General features: G+C 38.6%; 1 protein-coding gene across 3 annotated transcripts in view; it reads right to left on the reverse strand.

Annotated features, from left to right (window-relative positions):
- SYK (spleen associated tyrosine kinase) overlaps positions 1-21,899 on the reverse strand; it is a 1,380,702-nt gene that overhangs the window by 23,973 nt on the left and 1,334,830 nt on the right. For all 3 annotated transcript variants that reach the window (XM_044060819.1, XM_044060818.1, XM_044060817.1), the window contains one exon: positions 17,663-17,803. In XM_044060819.1, coding sequence (XP_043916754.1) covers positions 17,663-17,803 — 141 coding nt within the window. The remainder of the gene's footprint in view (positions 1-17,662; positions 17,804-21,899) is intronic.

Genomic DNA, 21,899 nt, shown 5'->3' on the forward strand with positions numbered 1-21,899 from the left:
GTGCCAGACCCACACACCCTGTTGAATGATTTAAAACCTCAATAGAAATATTTTTCTGTGGTAGATATCAGCAATGCGTTCTTTTCGATACCGATACACCCTGACAGCCAGCATTGGTTTGCATTCACATTTCAGGGGAAAAGGTATACATATACGCGACTACCACAGGGGTATTGTGAAAGTCCAACAATATTCTCACAAGAAAGGGCAAGCAACCTGGCGGGATTTACCCCACCAAGAGGTAGTCAGATTTTGCTTTATGTTGATGATATCCTGCTGGCGGCCCCCACCCAGCAAGATTGTAAAGAAGATACCATAGCGCTATTACAATTTTTTGCCACTGAAGGACATAAAGTAAACAAAAATAAACTACAGCTTTGGAAAAAACAAGTTAAATACCTAGGATATGTAATATCCAAGGAGGGTAGGACATTAGATGAGGACAGAAAAATAGTGATTTTGCAAGCACCAAAACCTGCTACCAAGAAGGAAATGATGTCCTTCCTGGGTACGACTAATTTTTGTCGGAGTTGGATTCCAAACTATAGGTTCATAGGTTCATAGGTTCATACTAGGCTATCTGCCCAATGGCATTTATAAGCCTAGCCCAGAGTTTTTTAGTTGGAGGATACTATGTCCATTATTTTGCTGTGCCTCTGTCAAGCAGTGACACTGAAATAATCCCTGGGGTATCCATCCATTGGTCAAGATTTCTCTTGAGCAAAGCCAGCGAGTTGCTCTGCCTCACATGTACTGGGATTTTGTTCCACAGCATAGGGAGTCTCTGGGTGATGAATCTGTCCCTCCAGCACGTCCTATTAATAACCGTGTCAAGGTTTAAGTCTCCGCCCTTGTAGTTCTGAGGATCTAGATTTTTGAGGTGAAGCATGTTCATCAATTCTGGGTTGGACATGGCCTTGTATGTCAGGCACAGGTCACCTCTGAGCAGACGGTGGCGACTGAATAGAGCTGGAGTTCCTTCAGTCGGGCAGCATAGGACATATTTTTGAGACCCTTTATCCTTTTGGTGAGGAACTTTTGGGGCCTTTCCAGTTGCTGCAGGTGTCGGGTCAGATACATTCTGGGGGCGAATGGGGCATTGTACTCAATCATTGGTCTGATGAGTGATGAGTACAGGGGATGATGACCTCCTGATCTAGATGTGAATCCCTTCATGATCAGGTGGGCAATGTAGAAGGTCTTCCTAACTACTTTGGGGTTACTGTCAACCTGGGTCCCCAGATCCCTGATAACCTCTTCTGTGCTTAGTGGGTTGCCGCCTATATGGTAACTAGGGGTAACCTTGTTTTTCCCGAAGGGTATGACTATGCATTTTTTGGTGTTTAACTTTAGGCCATGGCTCTGGCACCAGTTATCCATTTCTATAAGACCCTTCTGAAGGATATCTGTGTCAGATGTGTTCTCAACTATGGCACCTAGTTTGCAGTCATCTGCAAATTTTGTCAGACATAATCCTCCTGTGTTTGCTTGTACTTCTGAAAAGTAGATGCCGAACAGGAGTGGGCCCAGGACTGAGCCTGTGGGACACCACTTGTGACAGGCTTTGAGTCTGACATGGCGCCAGCAACTCTGACCCTGTGGGTTCTGTCACTTAGCCAGTTTGCAACCCATCTTGTGACGTATGGGTTTACATTTAAGCTGATGAGTTTTTCAATGATACCTGAGTGGGGTACTGTGTCGAAAGCCTTTGCCAGGTCAAGGTAGGCTGTGTGGACTGCCTTTCCTCATCAATGGCCTTGGTGACTGTTTTGAAAAGTCAACCAAGTTTAAAAGGCATGATCTGCCTTTGACAAAGCCAAACTGGGTCGGATCCAAAGTCTGCAAGTCCCTATGTCTTTATTTATGAGTTCCATTATGATCCTCTCCATAGCTTTGCAGATCAGGCTTGTCAAGCTGATGGACGTAATTTCCAGGGTTGGTGGAGGGCACCGCTTTGTGAAGTGGGACCACAGTTGCCATACCACTCCTTGGGCACGTATCCTGAGGTGAGGCTAAGATTAAACAGCTGCCCAAACTGCGGGTTTAATTCCTCATTGAGTTCGTGGAGCACACAACCGGGACACCATCTGGTCCCATGGATGCTGTGTTTTTGCCTTGAGAGCAGTTCTCACCTGGGTGTTAGAGACGTTTGCCGGGCTACAATCCTCTGGTATAGATATCTCACCTTTTGGGGGGGAGGGGGGGGGTTTGCACTGAACCTGTCAGCCAGTATGTTGGCAATGTCTGTAGGTTCAGTAATTTTTACATCATTTTGAACTAATTCTGAGCATATCTGGGAGTTTCCTCCCAGGTTTCTAACATAGCTAAAGAAGGCCTTATGATTGTCTTTTGAGTCCTTAGCGACTTTTCTCTCAAAATTTGCCTTGGATGATTTTATGAGAGATCTTAGTGTTTTACTTATAATGATCAAAGGTGTCTTCCCTTTTAAGGATTTTGCTCTATCTTGTAGTAGATTCCTCCTTTTGTTGTATAGCTTGTTTATGGCTGGGGTCCACCAGACTGGACGCTTGCCTTTGGTACAAAGAGTCTTTGTTTTGTTTGGGATTGCCTGATCCATGCAGTCCTGTAGGTGCTGGTAGAAGGCATTTGTAAGTGATTCAGCGGCTTGAGTAATGGTTTGAGCTCGGGGCCTTAAAGAGACCACACCAGTCTTTAGAAGTGTGAAGTCGGTTTTTGCGAAGTTCTTCACTCTGGCCTTTTTTATCTCGGGTGCGGGGCGGATGTGGGCTTCCAGTGAGATTAGTTTATGGTCTGATCTCACCAGTGAGGGGTATACTTCCGGTGTTGAACATTGTGACCCCATGTTCATGATGATGAGATCTAGTATGTTTTCTCCTCTTGTGGGGATGGTGACTAATTGTTCCATGGCATTTGAGTTTATGAACTCTAGGAACCTTTGGGCTAGAGTGTTGGGGCTTGAGTAGTGATCCCAGTTTATATTCGGGTAGTTGAAGTCACCTAGTATGATGGTGTTTGGAGATACATTTATCCCCTCCAGTGTTTTCAGGAAAGCTATGTGAGGTTCTGCACCACTGACTAACCTGATTTATAAAAAACCTATGGCAGCACAGGATTTGATACAATGGACATCAGAAGTAGAATCTGCTTTCTGCAAACTGAAACAGTTAATAGCATCCTCATTCATTTTGGGATTACCAAACTATCATAAATGTTTTTTCCAAACTGTAGATTGTAAGCAAGGTTATATGACATCAGTGTTAACACAGCAGCATGGGGACAAGCAACGCCCTACTGCTTATTATTCATCACAACTGGACCCAGTGGCACAGTCTTTACCTCACTGTGTACAAGCAGTAGTTGCAGCTGCAATGGCAGTACAGGCTTCGGCCTCAGTAGTGTTGTTCCACCCTCTCACATTGAGAGTGCCTCATGCAGTCACGATTATTTTACTGCAAGAGAAAGTGGCATACCTTTCCCCTGCTAGGCATCTTTCTTGTATGACTATATTGTTGAGCCAACCTCATATGACAATTGAATGATGTACGATTTTGAACCCTTCTACCTTGCTCCCAAACCCTGCAGATGGCACACCACACAGCTGCCTGCAGGTGATTGAACAAAAGACACTACCTAGAAAAGATCTTACGGATGTTCCCTTGGATGATGCTGAGGTGACATACTATGTGGATGGCTCATGCAGAAGGGGTCCTGCAGGACAGAACCTAGTGGGATATGCAGTAGTTTCTGACACAGACATTATAGAAATGAAATCTTTACCACACAGTTTATCTGCACAGGCAGCAGAATTGATTGCCTTGACATGGGCATGTACTTTAGCAAAGGGTAAATGTGTGAACATTTTTACTGACAGCCAGTACACTTTTTCTACTGTACATGTTTTTGTGCAACAGTGGAAAAACCGAGGAATGATAACATCTACTGGCAAACTGATCAATCATGCGCAGTTTATTTTAGATCTTTTAGAATCTATTCAGTTACCTCAGAAAGTAGCTATTTGTAAATGAATAGCTCATACCTAGCAACAGGATAGGATTTCAAAAGGTAATGCGAGAGCTGATACAGCTGCAAAGCAGGCAGCTTCAGAAGCATTTCTTTTGAATGAGGAATTACAACCCTCTGAGATCTTAGACTTAGAAATGTTAAAAACAATGCAGATACTTGCTACGAAAGCTGAAAAACAAAGATGGGTAAAACGAGGAGCAATTCTTGAAAAGGGGCTGTACATCTCTAAAGAAAGGAAACCAATATTGCCATCTAATTTGTTTAGATATGCAGCTTTGTTGAGCCATGGGCAGAGCCATGTCTCAACAGGGGGGATGGTACAGCTGGTGAATCAAGTCTTCACAACATATGGCTTCTCAAATTACTCTAAAAAATTCTGCGCGGTATGCCACGTTTGTAATAAACATCATGCACAAAGGGCGCTAAAGCCCAAGCAAGGGAGTTTCCCTACACCACCGTATCCGTTTCATACTATCTGTATGGATTTCATAGAGTTGAATAAATGTGAAAATAACAAGTATTGTCTTGCCATTGTAGATATGTTTTCCAGATGGGTGGAAGCCTTTCTGACTAAAAATCCAGATGCTACGACCGTGGCCAAAGTTCTTGTTAAAGAAATCGGGTCTATATTATATCATTGAATGCTTAAAAAGGCGAACACTGATTGATCGACCTAATTTAAGCAAAAGCTTACAATCTCGAACTGTCAGATCAGTGAATTTTTCCCAGGGAAAAAAAAATCGCTGATCCAAAACACATACACACAACACAAGCACACCAAACAAACAGAAATCCACACACATACACCTAAAATCTGATACCTAACCCTACACTAAACTATGCACACACCACTAACTACCCACTTACCTTAACCCAAACCCTAACCCTAAGGTCCGTAACTATTGTACACTCACCTCACCCGCTCCCTAACCCTAACTCACTTAAATCCACCCTAACCCTCATGTCCACTCAATCACACACACACCTAACCCGAGCCCTAACCCTAACTCACCTAAATCACCCTAACACTCACATCCACACAATTGCACACTTACCTGAATCCGACCTGTAACTTTCCACCATAACACTGAAAATACTGAAGCAACAGAAACAGACAACCGAATTCTTTCCCTAGGAAAAAATTCGAGTTTCTGCTGCTTTGATATTTTGCAGTTTCGCGAAAAGAAGTTCGATCAATCAGCGTTCGCTTTTTTAAGCATTCGAGGATATAATATAGACCCAAAGAAGTCATCCCTAGATTTGGCATTCCGGAAAGGATCTACAGTGACAACGGCACACACTTCGTGAACCAGACCATACAACAGTTAAGTAGACATTTTGGAATTTCTTTAAAAAAAACATTGTGTGTATCACCCACAATCTGCAGGGCTAGTAGAGAGGCATAATGGGATTTTAAAAAGTAAGTTAAGGAAGTTAATATCAGAAACACAGAGAAATTGGGTGTACTGTCTGCCCCTGGCACTGTTGATCATGAGAACTGTTCTGAATGCAAAAGGATTGACTCATTTCTAAAAGCTCTTTGGAAGTGCTTATTATATACCTCAGTGGAAATCTCTCATGCCTGCAGACCAGGAAGCTGACAGTACATTAGCAGAGTATATGCGTAATTTGTTAAATTCTAAACATTTGCTGCAGTTAAATTCTGTTTCAGATAAAGAACAAACCAGACTGTCAGAAGTGGCAGTGCCCCCTGGAACGTGGATCTGGCTGAAGGTAGTTAAGAAGAAGAATTGGACATCTCCAAAGTGGAAAGGACCATATTAAGTGCTTTTGTCAACACCCACTGCAGTCAAAATTGTGGAACGTGCCTCTTGGATCCATCTGACACACTGTAAATTAGTTAAAAACTTTGAACTGGACAAAAATCTTGTTACATGCCAAGAGCAAAAATGATAGAGTCCAGAAGAAACAGGAATGCAGAACAACCCTTTCCTCAGAAGTATTGCATAATCATCCCGTTAACTGTACTAGTGACAATAATCTTTTTGTTGTGGCCTTTTCTTTTCCCAGCCACACAGACTGAACTGAATAAACGCGAAGCGTTACTCATAAACTGGCATCTAAACTTTAACACTTACCAGGCAATTAAATATGTGTATGCTGAGACTTTCAATGTTTCAAATTGCTGGATTTGCACAGCTTTGCCGACAGCATACGGGGGGTTATTAATGACTACGGTCCCCCTAGGGGTCAATGAGACCTGGGAGAACTTGATTTATGATACCTCAACCATTACATCACAAGATAAAATAGCATTGCCACTTGTCTACTCCACAAAAGGGAACTGTGTGTTTTTATAAAAATGATACTGTTCATGTGGGTTGGAACAATTGCAATGTGACTGTTCCTTATAGATGTTACACTAAAGGTAACAAAGGAGATCTTTATTGTAATACAAACTATGATTCATTTCTTGGATTGATGCATAAAACACTTGATGAAGTAAAACATAATTCTGTTCTTTATAAACAGCTGTCTATAATTGATAAGAAAATGTTTCATGCAGGGCGAGTGTATATTCATAGCAAGGTTACTACTAAAGTAGAGGACTGTTATTTTGTGTGTGGCAGAAAGGCATACAAATGGTTACCTGAGAAGTGGTCCAGCAGTTGTTTTTTGGGTTACCTGGTTCCGGCCATACGGCACACTGCAGTTTTGCCTCGAGGGAAAATTCAAAATGTCTGAGAGGTCGTCAAGAAACCTGTGAATCCAGTGGGACAAATCGATGTGCGTTGGAAAGACCATCATTTCATAGGCAAAGAACTGACACACATGGACTTGAGTGATAGCGTTATATCGTGGGCAGGCGTATCACCAGCATATGGAGCAGTGAAATCGATTTGGGAACTGAGAAAACTATAGAAACTTCTCTAAGTAATGAGCAATGCAACTTTTTCTGCTCTCGAATTGGTGACTGATGAACTGAATGCTATGAGAACTGTGGGGCTCCAAAACCACATGGCTCTCGACTTCATCCTAGCAGCGAGAGGTGGCACATGCGCTTTAATCCAAGAAGAATGCTGTTCGTATATTCCTGACCATAAACACGAGATAGACAATCATCTTGAGGTGATTCAGCAAGTGTCGGACATGACCAAACCAGGCCCACACCCACTGATGGACTTTTTCCAGAAATGGTTTGGGGGGTAGGGTACCATCCTAATGAACATCCTGATTGCCATTTGTGTAGGTATGCTCCTACTGGGAGTATGTGTTTGTTGTGGTATCCCCTGCATGAAAAGACTGATTAAAGACTTTAAAGACATGTCAGTTTCTGAAACCTTATATCAAAGTACTGAGTTTGAAGAACTGTTAAAAGACTGAAAGTGCTTTCATGAGTTTAAACTGAATGACTCTCTTAACTGCAAATCCTAAGTGGAAGAGGTTAGGAGAAGAAAACAAACTGTTTATGCTTATTTTGAAAGTAGAATAAAAGTATTAATAGGGGGGAAATGTCAGAAAAATATGTATTAATGTGTGTATTAGTAATATGCTTAGTGCATTTAGAGCCTAAAAGAGTTAACACATTTATTCTATTTCATACTGCATAAATCTGTACAAACTGAAGTTGCTTTCTGACCTTGTATTGTTAGCTAAAATCTTGCTTATGCCTTGGAAATTTACTGAGAAGCAGATGATTTCTGCTTGCGTTGGGAAAATAATGAATAGAACAATACTACTTGTATGAAACCTAGACAAGGAGTTCCGCTTGTGCTATGAGAAAATACACAGCTGGAGAAGTAACAGATAATTAGGACAAAGCTTGCTTGAAAATATGAACTGCAATCAGCATTTGCTTGTATCTGTATTAGAAGAGTACCTTGAAATGTAACACTGTACAATAGAGGCTTGTAAATGGATTACTGGTCACCAAGGCCAGGTTGTTTTTCTGAAAAGTTTCTCACAAATCTAGTCATGTCAGCAGAAAATCTGAAGTAAGATCTGCTGTAGAACAATGCTAAAAGTTGTGTTTGATTACGTCAGCTTAGAAGGCCATGTCTTGTAAAACAGTATAAGAATGAATGTACTTCCTGCTAGTAGTTAGACAAATCCTTGTATTTGCATGTTTTTGTCTCTGTAAATTAAAGTGCCTTAATTGAACCTTACGTGTATTGGTCTTTGAAGTTTTTTCCTTTGACACTAACATTGCAATATTATGAAAAAATGTAAATCAAAGGCCTGACGCCTTATGCCAATGAAAAAATATTCCTCACTTATTCATATATGTTGAAAGTTGAACATGTTGCATTAAAACTGAGGCTTCTGCATGGCAAGTTAATTCTTAGGAGATGAACAGGTACTCTTCATGACACATTTTTGTCTACTATCCTCACCTTTCTCTTCCTGACTACTCCCACTCTTCTTCTTCAGATTTCAGTTTAATTCATTCTGCCTGATATTACTTCCATATACTTCCCCTGCTATTAGCTGATTATGTATTTTCCCTTCTAAGGAAGTGAAAATAGAGAAACATGTTAACAACTTCAAGTACCTGGGATGGGTGGTTGAGGACAAAGTAGGTCTGAAAGAGGAGGTGATAGCTAGAATCAGAGGGGCTGCAGCCAAATAGCAGAGTGTCAGGGGTAATATATGAGAAGAATGCCAACAAAGCTGAAAATGAAAGGGAATAAAACAGTGGTGTTACTCATACTACTGTATTATATAGAAACCTGGAACATGAAGGCAGAGCAGTTGAGGAAGCTAGTGGTTATGGAGATGTGGGGCCTGAGATGGGTGGTCGGATGCACACTGTCTGACAGAAGAGGAAATGAGGACATCAGATCAGAATGCTACATAGTTCCACTGAAGTGAATGTCAAAGAGAGCTGATTATGGTGGTTCTTGTACACATGCAGGAAAGCAGAACACAATCTGATTAAGAAGATTTGGGACAGACAGGAAGAAGGCAACAGGAAATGACAGCGTTCAGCAAAGAGATGGAAGGATTGTGTGAGAGAATATCGGTGACAGTTGTCATGACTGTAGAAGAAGGTAGGAGAGTTGCACTGAATCGAGACAGATGGTGACAAGTGACACAACATCCAACCCCACGTAGAAAATGGTATAAAGGGGGGTTACTAATGATGATGCTGATGATTAGCTGGTTATGCACCAAGACATATTATTTATTACCTAATTTGGTTAAACTGCTCTTAAGAAATGCTGAAAATGATAGATGTCAGAACAGCAGCTTAAGACAGAAACTCTTCAAAGTTCAGAAGCTGCATTCTTGAAATTTTTTCTCTGTTAACCAGTGAAGTGAACTTGCCCTCAAATCCATTTTCAACCATTGCTCTGGCCATGGGGTCAATAATAAATAAAACATACTTAGAAGAGCTTTCAGAAGAGACAACTGAACAACATGCTTTTAGGAAGTGAAAGGAAACTAGAGTATGTAGACATGAATAGACAGTGACAGAAGCCGAGATTGAACCATGCGCCTTGGAGTTGGGAAGAAGACATCAAATAATATGCTCCAGAATCACAAATCACAATTCACAGTCCCAGATCAGGCACATCCAAAATATATCCACAAGTAAAGTAGACAAAGGGATTCATAAAATGAATTAAAAAAAAATATGTTATACTAATGTCAATGAAAAGATAGGAAGTGCTACCAGTAAAGAATTTATATACTACTTTCCAAGAAATATTCTAAGCATTCTTTCTCAACAGAAAGCAACTGCATTAGACTCAATGACTGTGAAGCCTGATTTAACCCTGATCCTTGAAAAATATATGCCCCGGCTATGAATAAAATTTAATTTTCAAAGTATTTATGCCATGTCCACTTGAAACTCTTAATTTGCTGCATACAGTTAATGGCACTCTTCAGCTACTCTGTTATTTAGGAAACATACCATCAACAGGGATCTCCACAACTCTCAAAAAGATAAATAACAATGCCCTTTGCTTAGAGACATAACCCTTCTGATTGATAAGTAATAAATGTTTATGACTACCTTAATAAATGCAGTGAAAGTATCTATGCAAAAACCGATACATAAAGTTCAGACAGGTATTAGCCGGGCAAACATAAAATAATAAAAATAGTTTAGTATACCAAGCACAAAATATATTGTAATGACTTACACTGCTTACCCTGACTATAGAAATAGGATTTATTACACTGAATTGAACCATTTGAAACCCTAAATCACATGAATGAACTGCATACAGTAATACCTATAATCAAAGAATTTTATATAAATTTCATTATGAGCATTAAAATAAGGAATTTTCTTCTTGAAAGTATCAAAAGTGAAACAAAACTGAGATCTTCTTTATCTACTCTTCTGTTTCTCATACTTTCAAAAGCTATTTTCTGAACTTTGTTTAGCAAGCAATGTTAGAGCTTCTGTTCATATCTGTGGCCTTAAATTCATAAATAATGAGACGAAAATCTATTTGCCAAGGGCATCCTTTTATGTAATACTAATCTGACTAAGGTAGAAGCAACCTTCAGTAACTTTTTGTCTCACTTAACTTCCATTTTCAACTTAAACTTCACTTAAAACTAACTTTCTACCTAAATGCATGCACGCATATATGTATGTCTTGTTGACTGGGCTAGTCCTGCAAGATTTATAACCTATTATCTGGACAGAGTCAAGGTGGTTCTCATACTATGGAAAATGTATCCCGGGGACTAGTGAAATTCATCTACTTTTTCACATGGGGTGCCTTGGAGTGCTTTGTGGTTGATGCATTGTACCATGGAAAATTTATCCCGGGGACTAGTGAAATTCATCTACTTTTTCACATGGGGTGCCTTGGAGTGTTTTGTCGTTGATGCATGTTAGGGAAGAAAGTGAAACCTAACAATAAGATGTAGAGCGGAGAAGAGGTAGACAAGGAGATACAGATAGACACTGAGAAGGATCAGAGTCAGTAAGAACATGTTCTTACTCTACAAAATGGTGGATCTGAGAATACTAAATAGGTGCATTTACTGGAGCTGACCAAGGCAGTTGACAATAACACAATTCAATAGACTGATATAATGGATGAATGGGCTTCCATTCTTAATACGTTTTCCAAAAATAGAGGCCAGTCTGATCAAGTGGAAAACCCACAACAAGTAGGAGATGATAATGCATCTTTTTGTTTCCACGAGAAAGGTGATATCAGCAGAAAATGTATATAATTGGGACAGAACCAAGAAGCATTCAAGTTGGTTGAATTACACTTCAGTTGTTGACAGAACAAATGAAGAAAAACAGGACTGTTTGTCTTCTATCCAGGCAGAGTGTGGTGTGTATTAAATGGAAAGGGGGCAGTAAACTGGACAGGCAGATTGCCTGGAACCTGATGATCAGATGTCTGGGGTTTGCTGTACAAAATATGTGGTCTATTATGTACATTTTGAACCTTTCTTTTATATGACTTGTGAATCTATGGAATTAATGTCGCAGTTAATTTACTTTCTTCAGCAGAGGTCAGAAGTCAGACTGTGCATCATGGAGAGATTATGTTGTCAGTGAGTCACACTGTAATTTGTTATTGAAATGTAAATTGAATATACAGTTTGCAGTAGTAAAGTTTATTAGAAGGACATTGAATATTACCTAGAAATGTGGTGCAGCGAGGTTTAAGATGTAAAAAGGATTGGTGATAGAAACATGTAGACTGAAGGGATGGGATGTATGGGTTTCATTGTTAATTAAAAATAGAAATCACAGCTTTGGGGAGGCACACCTTTCCATTTCCCACTGAAGTCATTGAAACCACCCCTTCATTTAGATACCAAGTTTATGGGCAGACCCATATGTACATTTATATCTCACAGAAACAAACTCCACTAAAAACCTTTTAAATATCTTGATGAACGGTACTGGATATGATCTTACAAATCGACAATAACCTTAACAGTGTTCAGACAGTTGTATTATTTCATCTAAATTATGGGAAAAAATGGGATTGCTGATTTGATTTATAAAAAATGGAAGTTCAAAAGAATGATTGAATAAACTGATCTTTATTGCTCATTGTGCATCTGTGGAGCTATCTTTAATTAGGTAAGCGGGTGGTGGGTTGAAACACCCCATATAAACTCCAAAAAATAGACAGCCAGCGAAGCACATCATAATTCATATAGGTAATCTCATAGCCACCACTTGATCATCCACTCCATCTTTGCTTCTTTTCCAGTTTACTGCCTACAAAGTCATCATGTCACATTTATGTACTTCTTCATACAGTATGCTTCAATGAAAATATATTGTCTAAGGCAGCTATCAGCTGCAGCTTTCTGGTATCATGCCTTTTTTACAGCCCGATAAACAGTAGGTACTATGTGCCACCTCCCCAGGTATCAGAAGACTGGCCAGCAGCTGACTCAAGTTCATGTCCACTTCATCGCTTACCTGTAATATATCCTGCCATATACTTCACTGTGGCAATCGATCTTTTGGCCTCTATGGACCTAAGGTATGGACTATAATCCCCTGGTATACTTGTACCCTTGATTGTGTGTCTAGTTTCTGTATTGCATCAAGTCTCATTTGCTACCCTTTTTCTCAGTCGTTCAAACTCGCCAGATTATCTGCTACTTATAATTCATTCCAAATGTGTTTTTGTACTGTCCCTTCTCTCCTATACCAACCCCAAATACACAGTTTCTCTAATAAGGCAGTGATCTGGCTTTGCCTGTGATGTCCATTAACTTACATATAACATTTACCTAGAGTTCTTTTATGTAAGCAGACTGATAGATAATTTATACACTCTCTCTTAAGTTAATTTAGCTATTGATGTGTTCAGTAAGTTTATTTGGCCCAATAATTACTACGGATTTAGGCATTCTTTGTATGTATACAGTTTATCACTATTACTTTTCTTTACAATAAATTGAGGTGATTACAGCCAAAATATCATCTGATCATTCTTGTTTTTTAATAAAACTAAACTAAATTGAACGTAATGAATTCCATATTATGTTGTAATTAATAACAATACTGACTGGCACTGGATTTGCCATTTACATGCAACTGTTGTGTTCTAGCCCTAAGATGGGTACTAATAATGATGGATAAAGGTCATATGCCATATTTTTAGGGTGCAGGAAAGGGAGCTGTTGGTAGCACTGCATGTTTAATGTTAAATGACAGAGATGAAAAATATATATTTCATGTTGTATTTTTCATTCAACTTCATCTGCATACATTTCCATCTGCTGTTGTCTATATTATTGAATTAGGTTGGATTCAAATCAGAATAAGGAAATTAATACCAGAAGCAGACAAGAATGACATAGTTTGCATGAGGTGCCTATAAAGAAAAAAATCACAGTTAGGTAAAATATAGCCATTGTAAAAAATATGATAAATTTAATTAACAAAATCTAGTTAAAAATAGCAAGCTAAGTACAAGCAGTACACACACACACACACACACACACACACACACACACACACACACACACACACACACACACACACACACACACACACACACACACACACACACGCACACACACACACACACACGCACACACACACACAAACACACACACACACACACACACACACACACACACACACACACAAATAGAATAAAATATGCAATAATTTGAGTATAACAGGGAATCATTGTGACTTAAAATGGTGATAACATATTTATAGTATCATATTAGAATAAGCCAGAGTTTCATTTCCTGCAGCATTATTTTGCATTGGAATAGCCTAACAGTAAGCTTGTTTGTAGATAGGATCATAAAGGCTAGACGTACACAGACAGAAAAGCACATTTCATCTTCAGAATATTAAATATTTTAATATTTCCACTTATGACATTTCTAATGGAACTTAACTTGTATGCAATATGAGAAATGGTGAATGGTGCAGAGTCTCTATTTGTTGGCCTTTAAACTGCATTCCATGGGTTTAAATTAAAAAAAACATTATTTTATGTTATGTCTGGCTTGATCCAGAGTTACCTGCATTTTCCTTACTTCAGTGTTGCAATATTATGTCTAAAATACTACTTTCTGACATTTGTACTAAGTGCTAGTCTTAAATGGTGTCAGTGGCACAACAGGTCTTACACTCACGCTCACCTTTTCTGCAGAAGTCTGTGGGTTCTAGTCCCACATCAGGTAAATTGATTGATAACATGGCAGTGCAGCATAAGGGAGGATGCTGCAGTCATGAGAGTGTCATCCTTTAGAAGAGATATTAAATTGAGGTTCCTTCTGCTTGAGTGATTGGATGTAAAAGATCCCACAGCACCTATCAAAAAGAGTAGAGTTCACTGATGCCCTGGTCAAATTTCTCCTAATAGTATAAATACCACACTGCGCCTCCCATGAAAAGAGGCATAGTGTTACTAACCCAGTGAACAAAGTATAAATAAAATAAATTTGTATTATCTTACCGAAATATGACAATACTCTTTTCTGACAACCAACACATCTTAACTGGAATGTAGAGTTGAAATCATGAGAGGTTATCCTTGTTCATATGTACCGTGTGTTTCAACTGCTAAACAATCATCTGTTGATGACAAATATTGGCTTACACTGAAACTGTACTGGAGCATTATTGATTAAAGGTGTGTGGGTGGAAATGATCACAGCAAAGCAATATAAAACATTGTGGCCTTGAAAAAAATATATGACTTTCTCAAGTTCTGTTTTTACATGTTGCAAAGAAAAATATGGACAAGGAGAAGTAACATACAGTTCTGGCCCTGATAACATGTTGACACTTTCACAAGCAATCTTAGGAATAATAACAAATGAAACTGTTTTACTCAAAACTGATACATTCTTGCTTTGAATTTTATGATTGTGGAAAATGAACATAACGCTTTTCAAAATTATATTTGGGATCTAACTTACAACATTTTGTTTCTGATATAAAACAGCTCAGTGGATACTTTTTTTGGCTATGACATTATAGATCCGAGGGTTGTTGTACATCTAAAAACTTTTTACATTCTTATAATGTGGAATTCTTAATTTCATGCTTAGGTTGTCAGTTTAACTAATAGTGCAGTCTGAACCAGGATGAAATATAAGGGATGATGATATGCAACCAACATACAGCATTTTAAAATGACAAATGATAGTGAGATTGGTCTAAAAAGTATGTTACTATTAATAAAAGCATTGCATTGTTTTCACAAAAATGGCAGAAACATTAACAACTGAACATGTTTTGGTATGATAAAATAGATGATTATGGAGATGCAGTGAACAGCTTTCAGTTCAAGGTGAACGAGTCAGTAAGATTGCTTTCACAAGTACTATCAGAAATGCTAGAAACATTTAAGATTTTTGCTAGGAAGTGTTAGCATAGGTATTTTTATTCACCAAGAAGAATTTATCCTCCGGTAGATGATAAATGTTGTAGATGTGATGAAGAAGAAATTGATAACTGGGAACATGTGTTCTGGGAGTGTAACATGTTGGCAGACTTAAAAAATTCCCTGCAGAGTACTCTATCAGAAATACTGGGCAAGCAAATGGATGTAACTAAAGAACCTTTTTTTGAGCTGTGTTACAGGATCTGTAATCCCTAGTCATGGTAAGCTTAATTCTGGTGGCTGCCGAAAAAGCAAGTACTATAAAACAATAATAAAAGTCTAAACCAACCATAAGTGAAGTAGTGAATACTTTAACAGAGAAAAAAAGAAATGGAATGGGATCTTTATAAAATGGTAAGAGTAAATTACACAGAAACAATGGAAATTGTGGGAACAATACCCTTTGCTGGAGGAATGAGATTTAAGGGTAATCACGAATTGACCAGTTTATGTAATGTTAGATTGATTATATTGTACAAAATAATATATGTGAAATATGTCTGTAACTGTTAATATGGCTTGTTTTCTTTTATATAAATGTATATTTGCCTATTTCACAAGTGCACAACAAGAAGCAATAATGATAAAAAGAGACTTTTATGCAAGCAATGTAAAACATTTTGCTGATGATAAAAAGACAGTTTCAGTATTTTTACAAGTGATGTCAGAAATGCTAGCAAACAAATGAAATTAATTTTACTTAACATGATTTGAAGCATTCTTGTATTGCAATTTATGATGACAGTGAAGCAACATATAGCATTCATCTCTTGATAACTCAGGCCATGGCAGATAAGACAAGGCCTGTTAAGCTTAAAACCACCTAAATGCATGGTGTAGATGGTTGGAGTCCTGATTGTGGCCCAGATGATGAGTTTGATTAGTGTACCTAATCCTTGAGAACATGGTTAGGAGAACAGGACAGGGCAGAAAGGCATTTTTGCCATCTCTCCTATCCTGGAGGTGTGGACTTTACAGCTAAGGGCTGGCAGTTTTTGGTGTAGACCAAGGATGCTAGACAAGAGGCATATGCATATGTAATTCATATTAGAAACTGACTGGGTCAGGCAATAGGGTAAACTAAGAAAGCCTTTTGAAGCTATAAAGATAACACTGTACAAGGACACCCTGATCTCATCTTTGCACACTTATGACTGCATGCATTAAAGATTTGCATACTTGCAGGGCTATGCTTTGAGGAGATAAGATGGACACACATCAGGGAAAGTTGATTGGGTGATCAAAAGAGGCTCCAGAACATGGCTGATGGCAGACAACTGTGGAAGGAATAAAAAAGATAAAGAAAAGAAAGCTTACAGGCAATCATCTGATATTACTATGCATATTGTGACAGATATCTAAGGAATAAATGTAAATAAGTCAGAAGACAAGGCAAGCAATGTTTTGCATTAGTGTTCAGAAAGGTACACGTGGCGTCTCAAATTTCCTATGGACAGATAATAAAATAATGGGCAAACTATCAAAATTAGCAATAGGCATGCTGTCTGATATGGGTCCTCTAAAACCAGCTGGAAGTTTCATTTGTCACGTGTGAAATAACTCCAGTCAGATTCCTTGTGTCAATGGTTCTGGTTGTGAACCATTTTGCCCATATCCTAAATTTAGCAAAGGTGATAGAGAAATTGTGTATCGATAGCTATGCGAGTATGAGCTAAAATACTGTACATCATCTAACATACACCATGGAACTGATAACAGCCACCATGTCAAAACTTATGTCTCTTTTTAACAAACATAGAATGCCTTCTGCTGTAATTATTGCTCTAACTTAGGCTTTTGTCACTCTTTGCCATCCAGTATTAATTGATAGATTAATCATAGCTGACCTGGGCATGCATGAGATGTCTTGGACTCATAACTTGATCATTAGATCTCTAGTTGCCAAGTATAGTAATTCTATTATTGCCTTAAAAAAAACATATATGTGGGAGTGCTTAATTGGTCGGTACTAAGACTCATATTGTTTGCAGTTTATGCTAATGGTCTATGTCAAATTTTTCACATTTTTTCCCACAAACATGTGACAAGCTTACGTTTTATAGCTCCATGAAAAGGAAGGGCAGATGCAGCCTCAAAATCATTCATTGTTAGACAAGAGGAAATATCTACAGTTTCTGGAAGATCTTAAGTATTTTTCTGTGGGTGAAGAAAGTGACACAATTCTACCAATTCACAAATCCATATTACTATGAATTGGCCTATTTCATTTATGCCACTGTCTAACTCTGACACAAGCTGTACAGACAAAAGACATGATAACAAAATGTTTAATTTCTCTGTGTCTTTTAACAACAAAACATGCTACTTACTTTGTAGGGTTTCTGTCCATAGGAAAATGCTTCCCACATAAGCACACCAAAGCTCCAGACATCACTTTTGTTAGAAAATGTGAAATAATTAATGCATTCTGGTGCGTACCACTTGATCGGCCACTTCCCATGACTTTTCGCCTATTAAGAATTAATAACAGGAATTTCACTTTACAGAAAAATACTGTAACTTAGTACCAGAGCATGAAGAAAGAAATTTGCCAAAACAACATTAGCTGTGCTGAAGTGTTAACAAAATAATAATCTGGGGGGTCGCTGCATACTAAGCAAGCATTTATGTCATCTATATAAACATCAGAACACTACATCAATTATATTCAATGCTACAAATTTTCTGTCAAAGATTACACTTTCCTGAAATTTACATTTAATTGACACTGAATGGCATTGTTTAAGGGCAGTTGTGGTGTCCAGAGGAAGACAGCAGTCCTCATACCTTACTTAACATTTAAACAATGAAAAATAGTTGGTTTAATGTTACTATTGAAAATAGTCTTAGAAGAAATACAGTTTAAGAGGTCATAAATTAATATGTGAAGGAATATCTGCTAGATTAGAGTCATAGACAGTGAAACAACTTATATGTATAATACGTGGGGTGGGGGATTACAGATGGTGATACATGAAAATACCTTATACTTTAAGATTAAGACATGAGTTTTTTGATGAGTGGTAAAACCATGAGAGATGACTGAGTTCTGTAATTTAACCTTAAAAGACAGTTCATTTATCTTGTGAACTAAGCCTTGTGTATTATATTTATCCTGTTTTTACATTTTTTTCTGGTATGAATTACTCTTTCGTATTAATTTCAGTGGGTTGTAATTATAACAATATTAACCTAAGCTTTCTGTTAAACAGGGATTAATTAAAGGTCTGTAAATACTTATGAAAGGACTGCCTCACTGTTAGTTTTCCACTATATTTATGAATGCATTTTAATTTTTAAAGTGTTATGACAGTTGTTCACCATATTACTTACTACTGCAATAGTCTTAGCTATACAGATTATATTCTGCCAATGGTATAACAGCCAGCCAGCCAGCTTTTAAAGTTTCAGGGCACCTTAAATGCATGCAAATAATCAGGCAGGTCAAGCTGGCCTGACTAAAAGACAAGTTTGGGTGAGAATCCATTCAGAGCTTTACTGCTGCTGAAGAGTACACTCCTCTGAGTCTTTCAAGTATCGACGGTCAGCTTGGGATTTCCTTTGTTGGGTAGATAATACTTTTTACTGTGCTTTTTTCCTGTCAAAAAGAAACTTTTATGGAATGACAGTGTTTATCAGCAATTGTTGCTTGTCTTCCCTGGGAAATAGGCACTTTTTTTATCCTGACTATAGAGCAGACTACTGGTCCGGTGGTTGGTACTTCCTCCACCCACGAAACAAAAAAAATGTAAACTAACAGCCATTGCCACCACAGCAGGCTAGCAATTTGCCTCAGCCAAAGGTGAATGACTCTGCTATGGCCGTCTGTTGTACTTCAGACCAATCATCTTCTACCATGGTCCTCTAGTGTAGCACCTACAGCCACTATGGATGGAAGTTAGCCAGTTCCTCTGTGGCTGTTGGGGTCCCCTCAGTGGACAAGGGAGAGCCACTCTTGTTGGTCCTAATGAAGGAGCAGGGAAGGTTTCCCCATTGTATCAGGACGCTGTGCCTATCCACTGGGGAAGCTGCAGCTGCCATTAGTACCATTTTTCCTGTCAAAAGGAAACCTAAAACCAAGCATGTATCTACTCCTCCTCAGTTTTCTTTGGATAAGAGTAGTTTACTGGCTCAGGGCTTAATTCTGGCTATTGATCCTTCTTGTAAAGTAGGTTCTGATAAAATAAAGAGGGATTCCTTTTTTCCCTGAAGTGATTCAAGATTCTCGATCTGAACAGGAAGATGCAGGGAGGGAAACATTTTTTCCCCTCAGGTTTCTCATTTAGACTCAGAGGAGAGCTCACTTTCTGATTCTATCTGCGGGGGCTTTGTTTTCTCATATACTACTGTCAGAATGTGCCAGTGTTTTCAGTGGGAGAACACTGAGATTTATCTGTCCCTCAGAAAACAGTATGAGTTATTACATTAACATTTTATATAACCTACAATAATTCATCCCATTCTGTCTGCTTTAGAAAATATCTGTGTGACAGGCTGCAGTTTTCCTGATAGTCAGCCAGCTGCCCTTAAAATGATAGATAGGATGTTTAATGACATCTTTGCAATGCCAGTAGTGCAACTGGTAGCACACTCTCCTTTGGAGCAGAATGCTGTGGGTTCTATTCACACAGCAGGTCAATCAATTATTGGCACCGCTGTGTCACATAAGGGGGGGGGGGTCTGCCGTCCTGAGTGTGTTGTCTGGATGAGACAAACAAACGAGGCCCCATCAACTTGAGTTGGTGGTAGCTCAGATGTATGTTAAAGATTCTATGGCACCTACCAAAAAGAGTAAGGGAAGTCCTGCAATGCCATGGCCACATTTCACGTAATATATAAATATCACTTTGGGTCTTCCCTGAAAAGAGGCTACTAGCCTAGTGGGGTTAACCTGGTTAACAAAGGATAAATACAATAAAATTCCTCAATCTTTTAAATGTTTATACACTATTCCCAAACCTAACCCAACAGCTATAGTTTTGGTTGATCACACTACTGCTAAGCACTTAGTTCTAATCTGAATCTTTCTGTTAAGGTAGGTATATATATATATATATATATATATATATATATATATATATATATATATAGAGAGAGAGAGAGAGAGGATAAAGGGTATATTTCTGCACTTTTGATTTTTAGAATTTTGAATTGTCAGGCTCATATGTTAAAGTTTGTTCTGACAAATTGTGAAAGTATGAAGAATGTTTTGTTTGCAATTTCTTCTTGTAAGAAAAATCTGCTTTAAATAACTTAGTTTCTTCTATTGTACAGATCACTACTCATTGCAGTGTGTGTATGACTCTGTTGATACTTCTTCCAGAGCTATGGCCACTGTTGGTGAAAGATCCCTTACACAAACTGGAATTCTAAGAGAACATTCAAAATTCTTTCTTGACTCCTTCACACAGGATTGTGTTTCTGGGATGTCAACTAAACACCTCAATTCAAATGACTTTTCATTCACAGGGAAACATAGATCTTTATCTAGATCTATTTCTAAGGTTTTCCACTTAGACTTTGGTCACTGCAAGGGGATAACTCAGGATTTTGGGTCTCATGGCATCTATGATTCTCATGATACCCCTTGCAAGACTCCACATGACAAGATAGAGTGGTATCTGAAATTTCTTTAGCCCCAGCATCAACACCCTTTCTCATTTCAAATCCCAGTACTGGGGTTTGTCAGAACAGAAATCTTTTGGTGGAGAGAACAGATATCGTTAGATTCTTCCCTTCTCCCCCCTGCTACAAAGCAGTCAGTCACCACAGACACTTTGGACATTGCTTGTGGAGCAGTTTCAGAAGTTACTAAAATGCAGGGAGTGTGGGACACCAAAGAAAGACACAATAGCATAAATATCAAGGAGATGCTTTCCCTGATCAAGTCGTTCAACTCTCTGAATAATCTTTTCTGTCTGGGATCTCTTCAAGTGGTTACAGATAATACTACAGCCATGTGGTACATCTAAAAGCAAGGGGGAACCAGGTCATATCCCTTTTGTAGACTAGCCATATTAGCTTGTGATATAGCTTCACAGCACAATCCCTCTCTACATGCTTCATACATTATGTCAGAGTAAAACTATGTGGCAGACAAGTTGAGCAGGATCAGGGCTGACCATCACAAATGATAACTAGATCAGTTGTTCTATGTAGTGTGCCTCAAGTGGACTTTTTGCATCCTCTCTGAGCAATCAACTGTCAAGATTCTGCTGCAGAACTCTATGAAAGAAGGCCAGAAGGATGATGGTTTTCTTTTCCTTAGAAAAGTTCCCGCATGCTTTTCCATTCTTCCCCCTAATATCCAGGGTACTACTAAAGATTCAGGAGGAATTCCCCAAGATCATTGTGGTGATTCCCTTCTGAGCCAGGCAATCATGGTTCTCCCTGTTTTGGAATGGACTGGGGCAATTACCACAAGCTTCCTTACAGACTAGATCTACTCACACAAGGGTAAGGATGTTTGATACACCCTGAAATTTATCAACTTCAATTAACTGCCTGGATGATAGGGTCTTAATTCCTTTAAGGCACCTGTTTACTGAGGATGTGAAACAAGGTACT

Source organism: Protopterus annectens, chromosome 2.part0 (assembly GCF_019279795.1).
Source record: "Protopterus annectens isolate FY-2018-M chromosome 2.part0, PAN1.0, whole genome shotgun sequence".
NCBI lineage: Eukaryota > Metazoa > Chordata > Ceratodontiformes > Protopteridae > Protopterus > Protopterus annectens.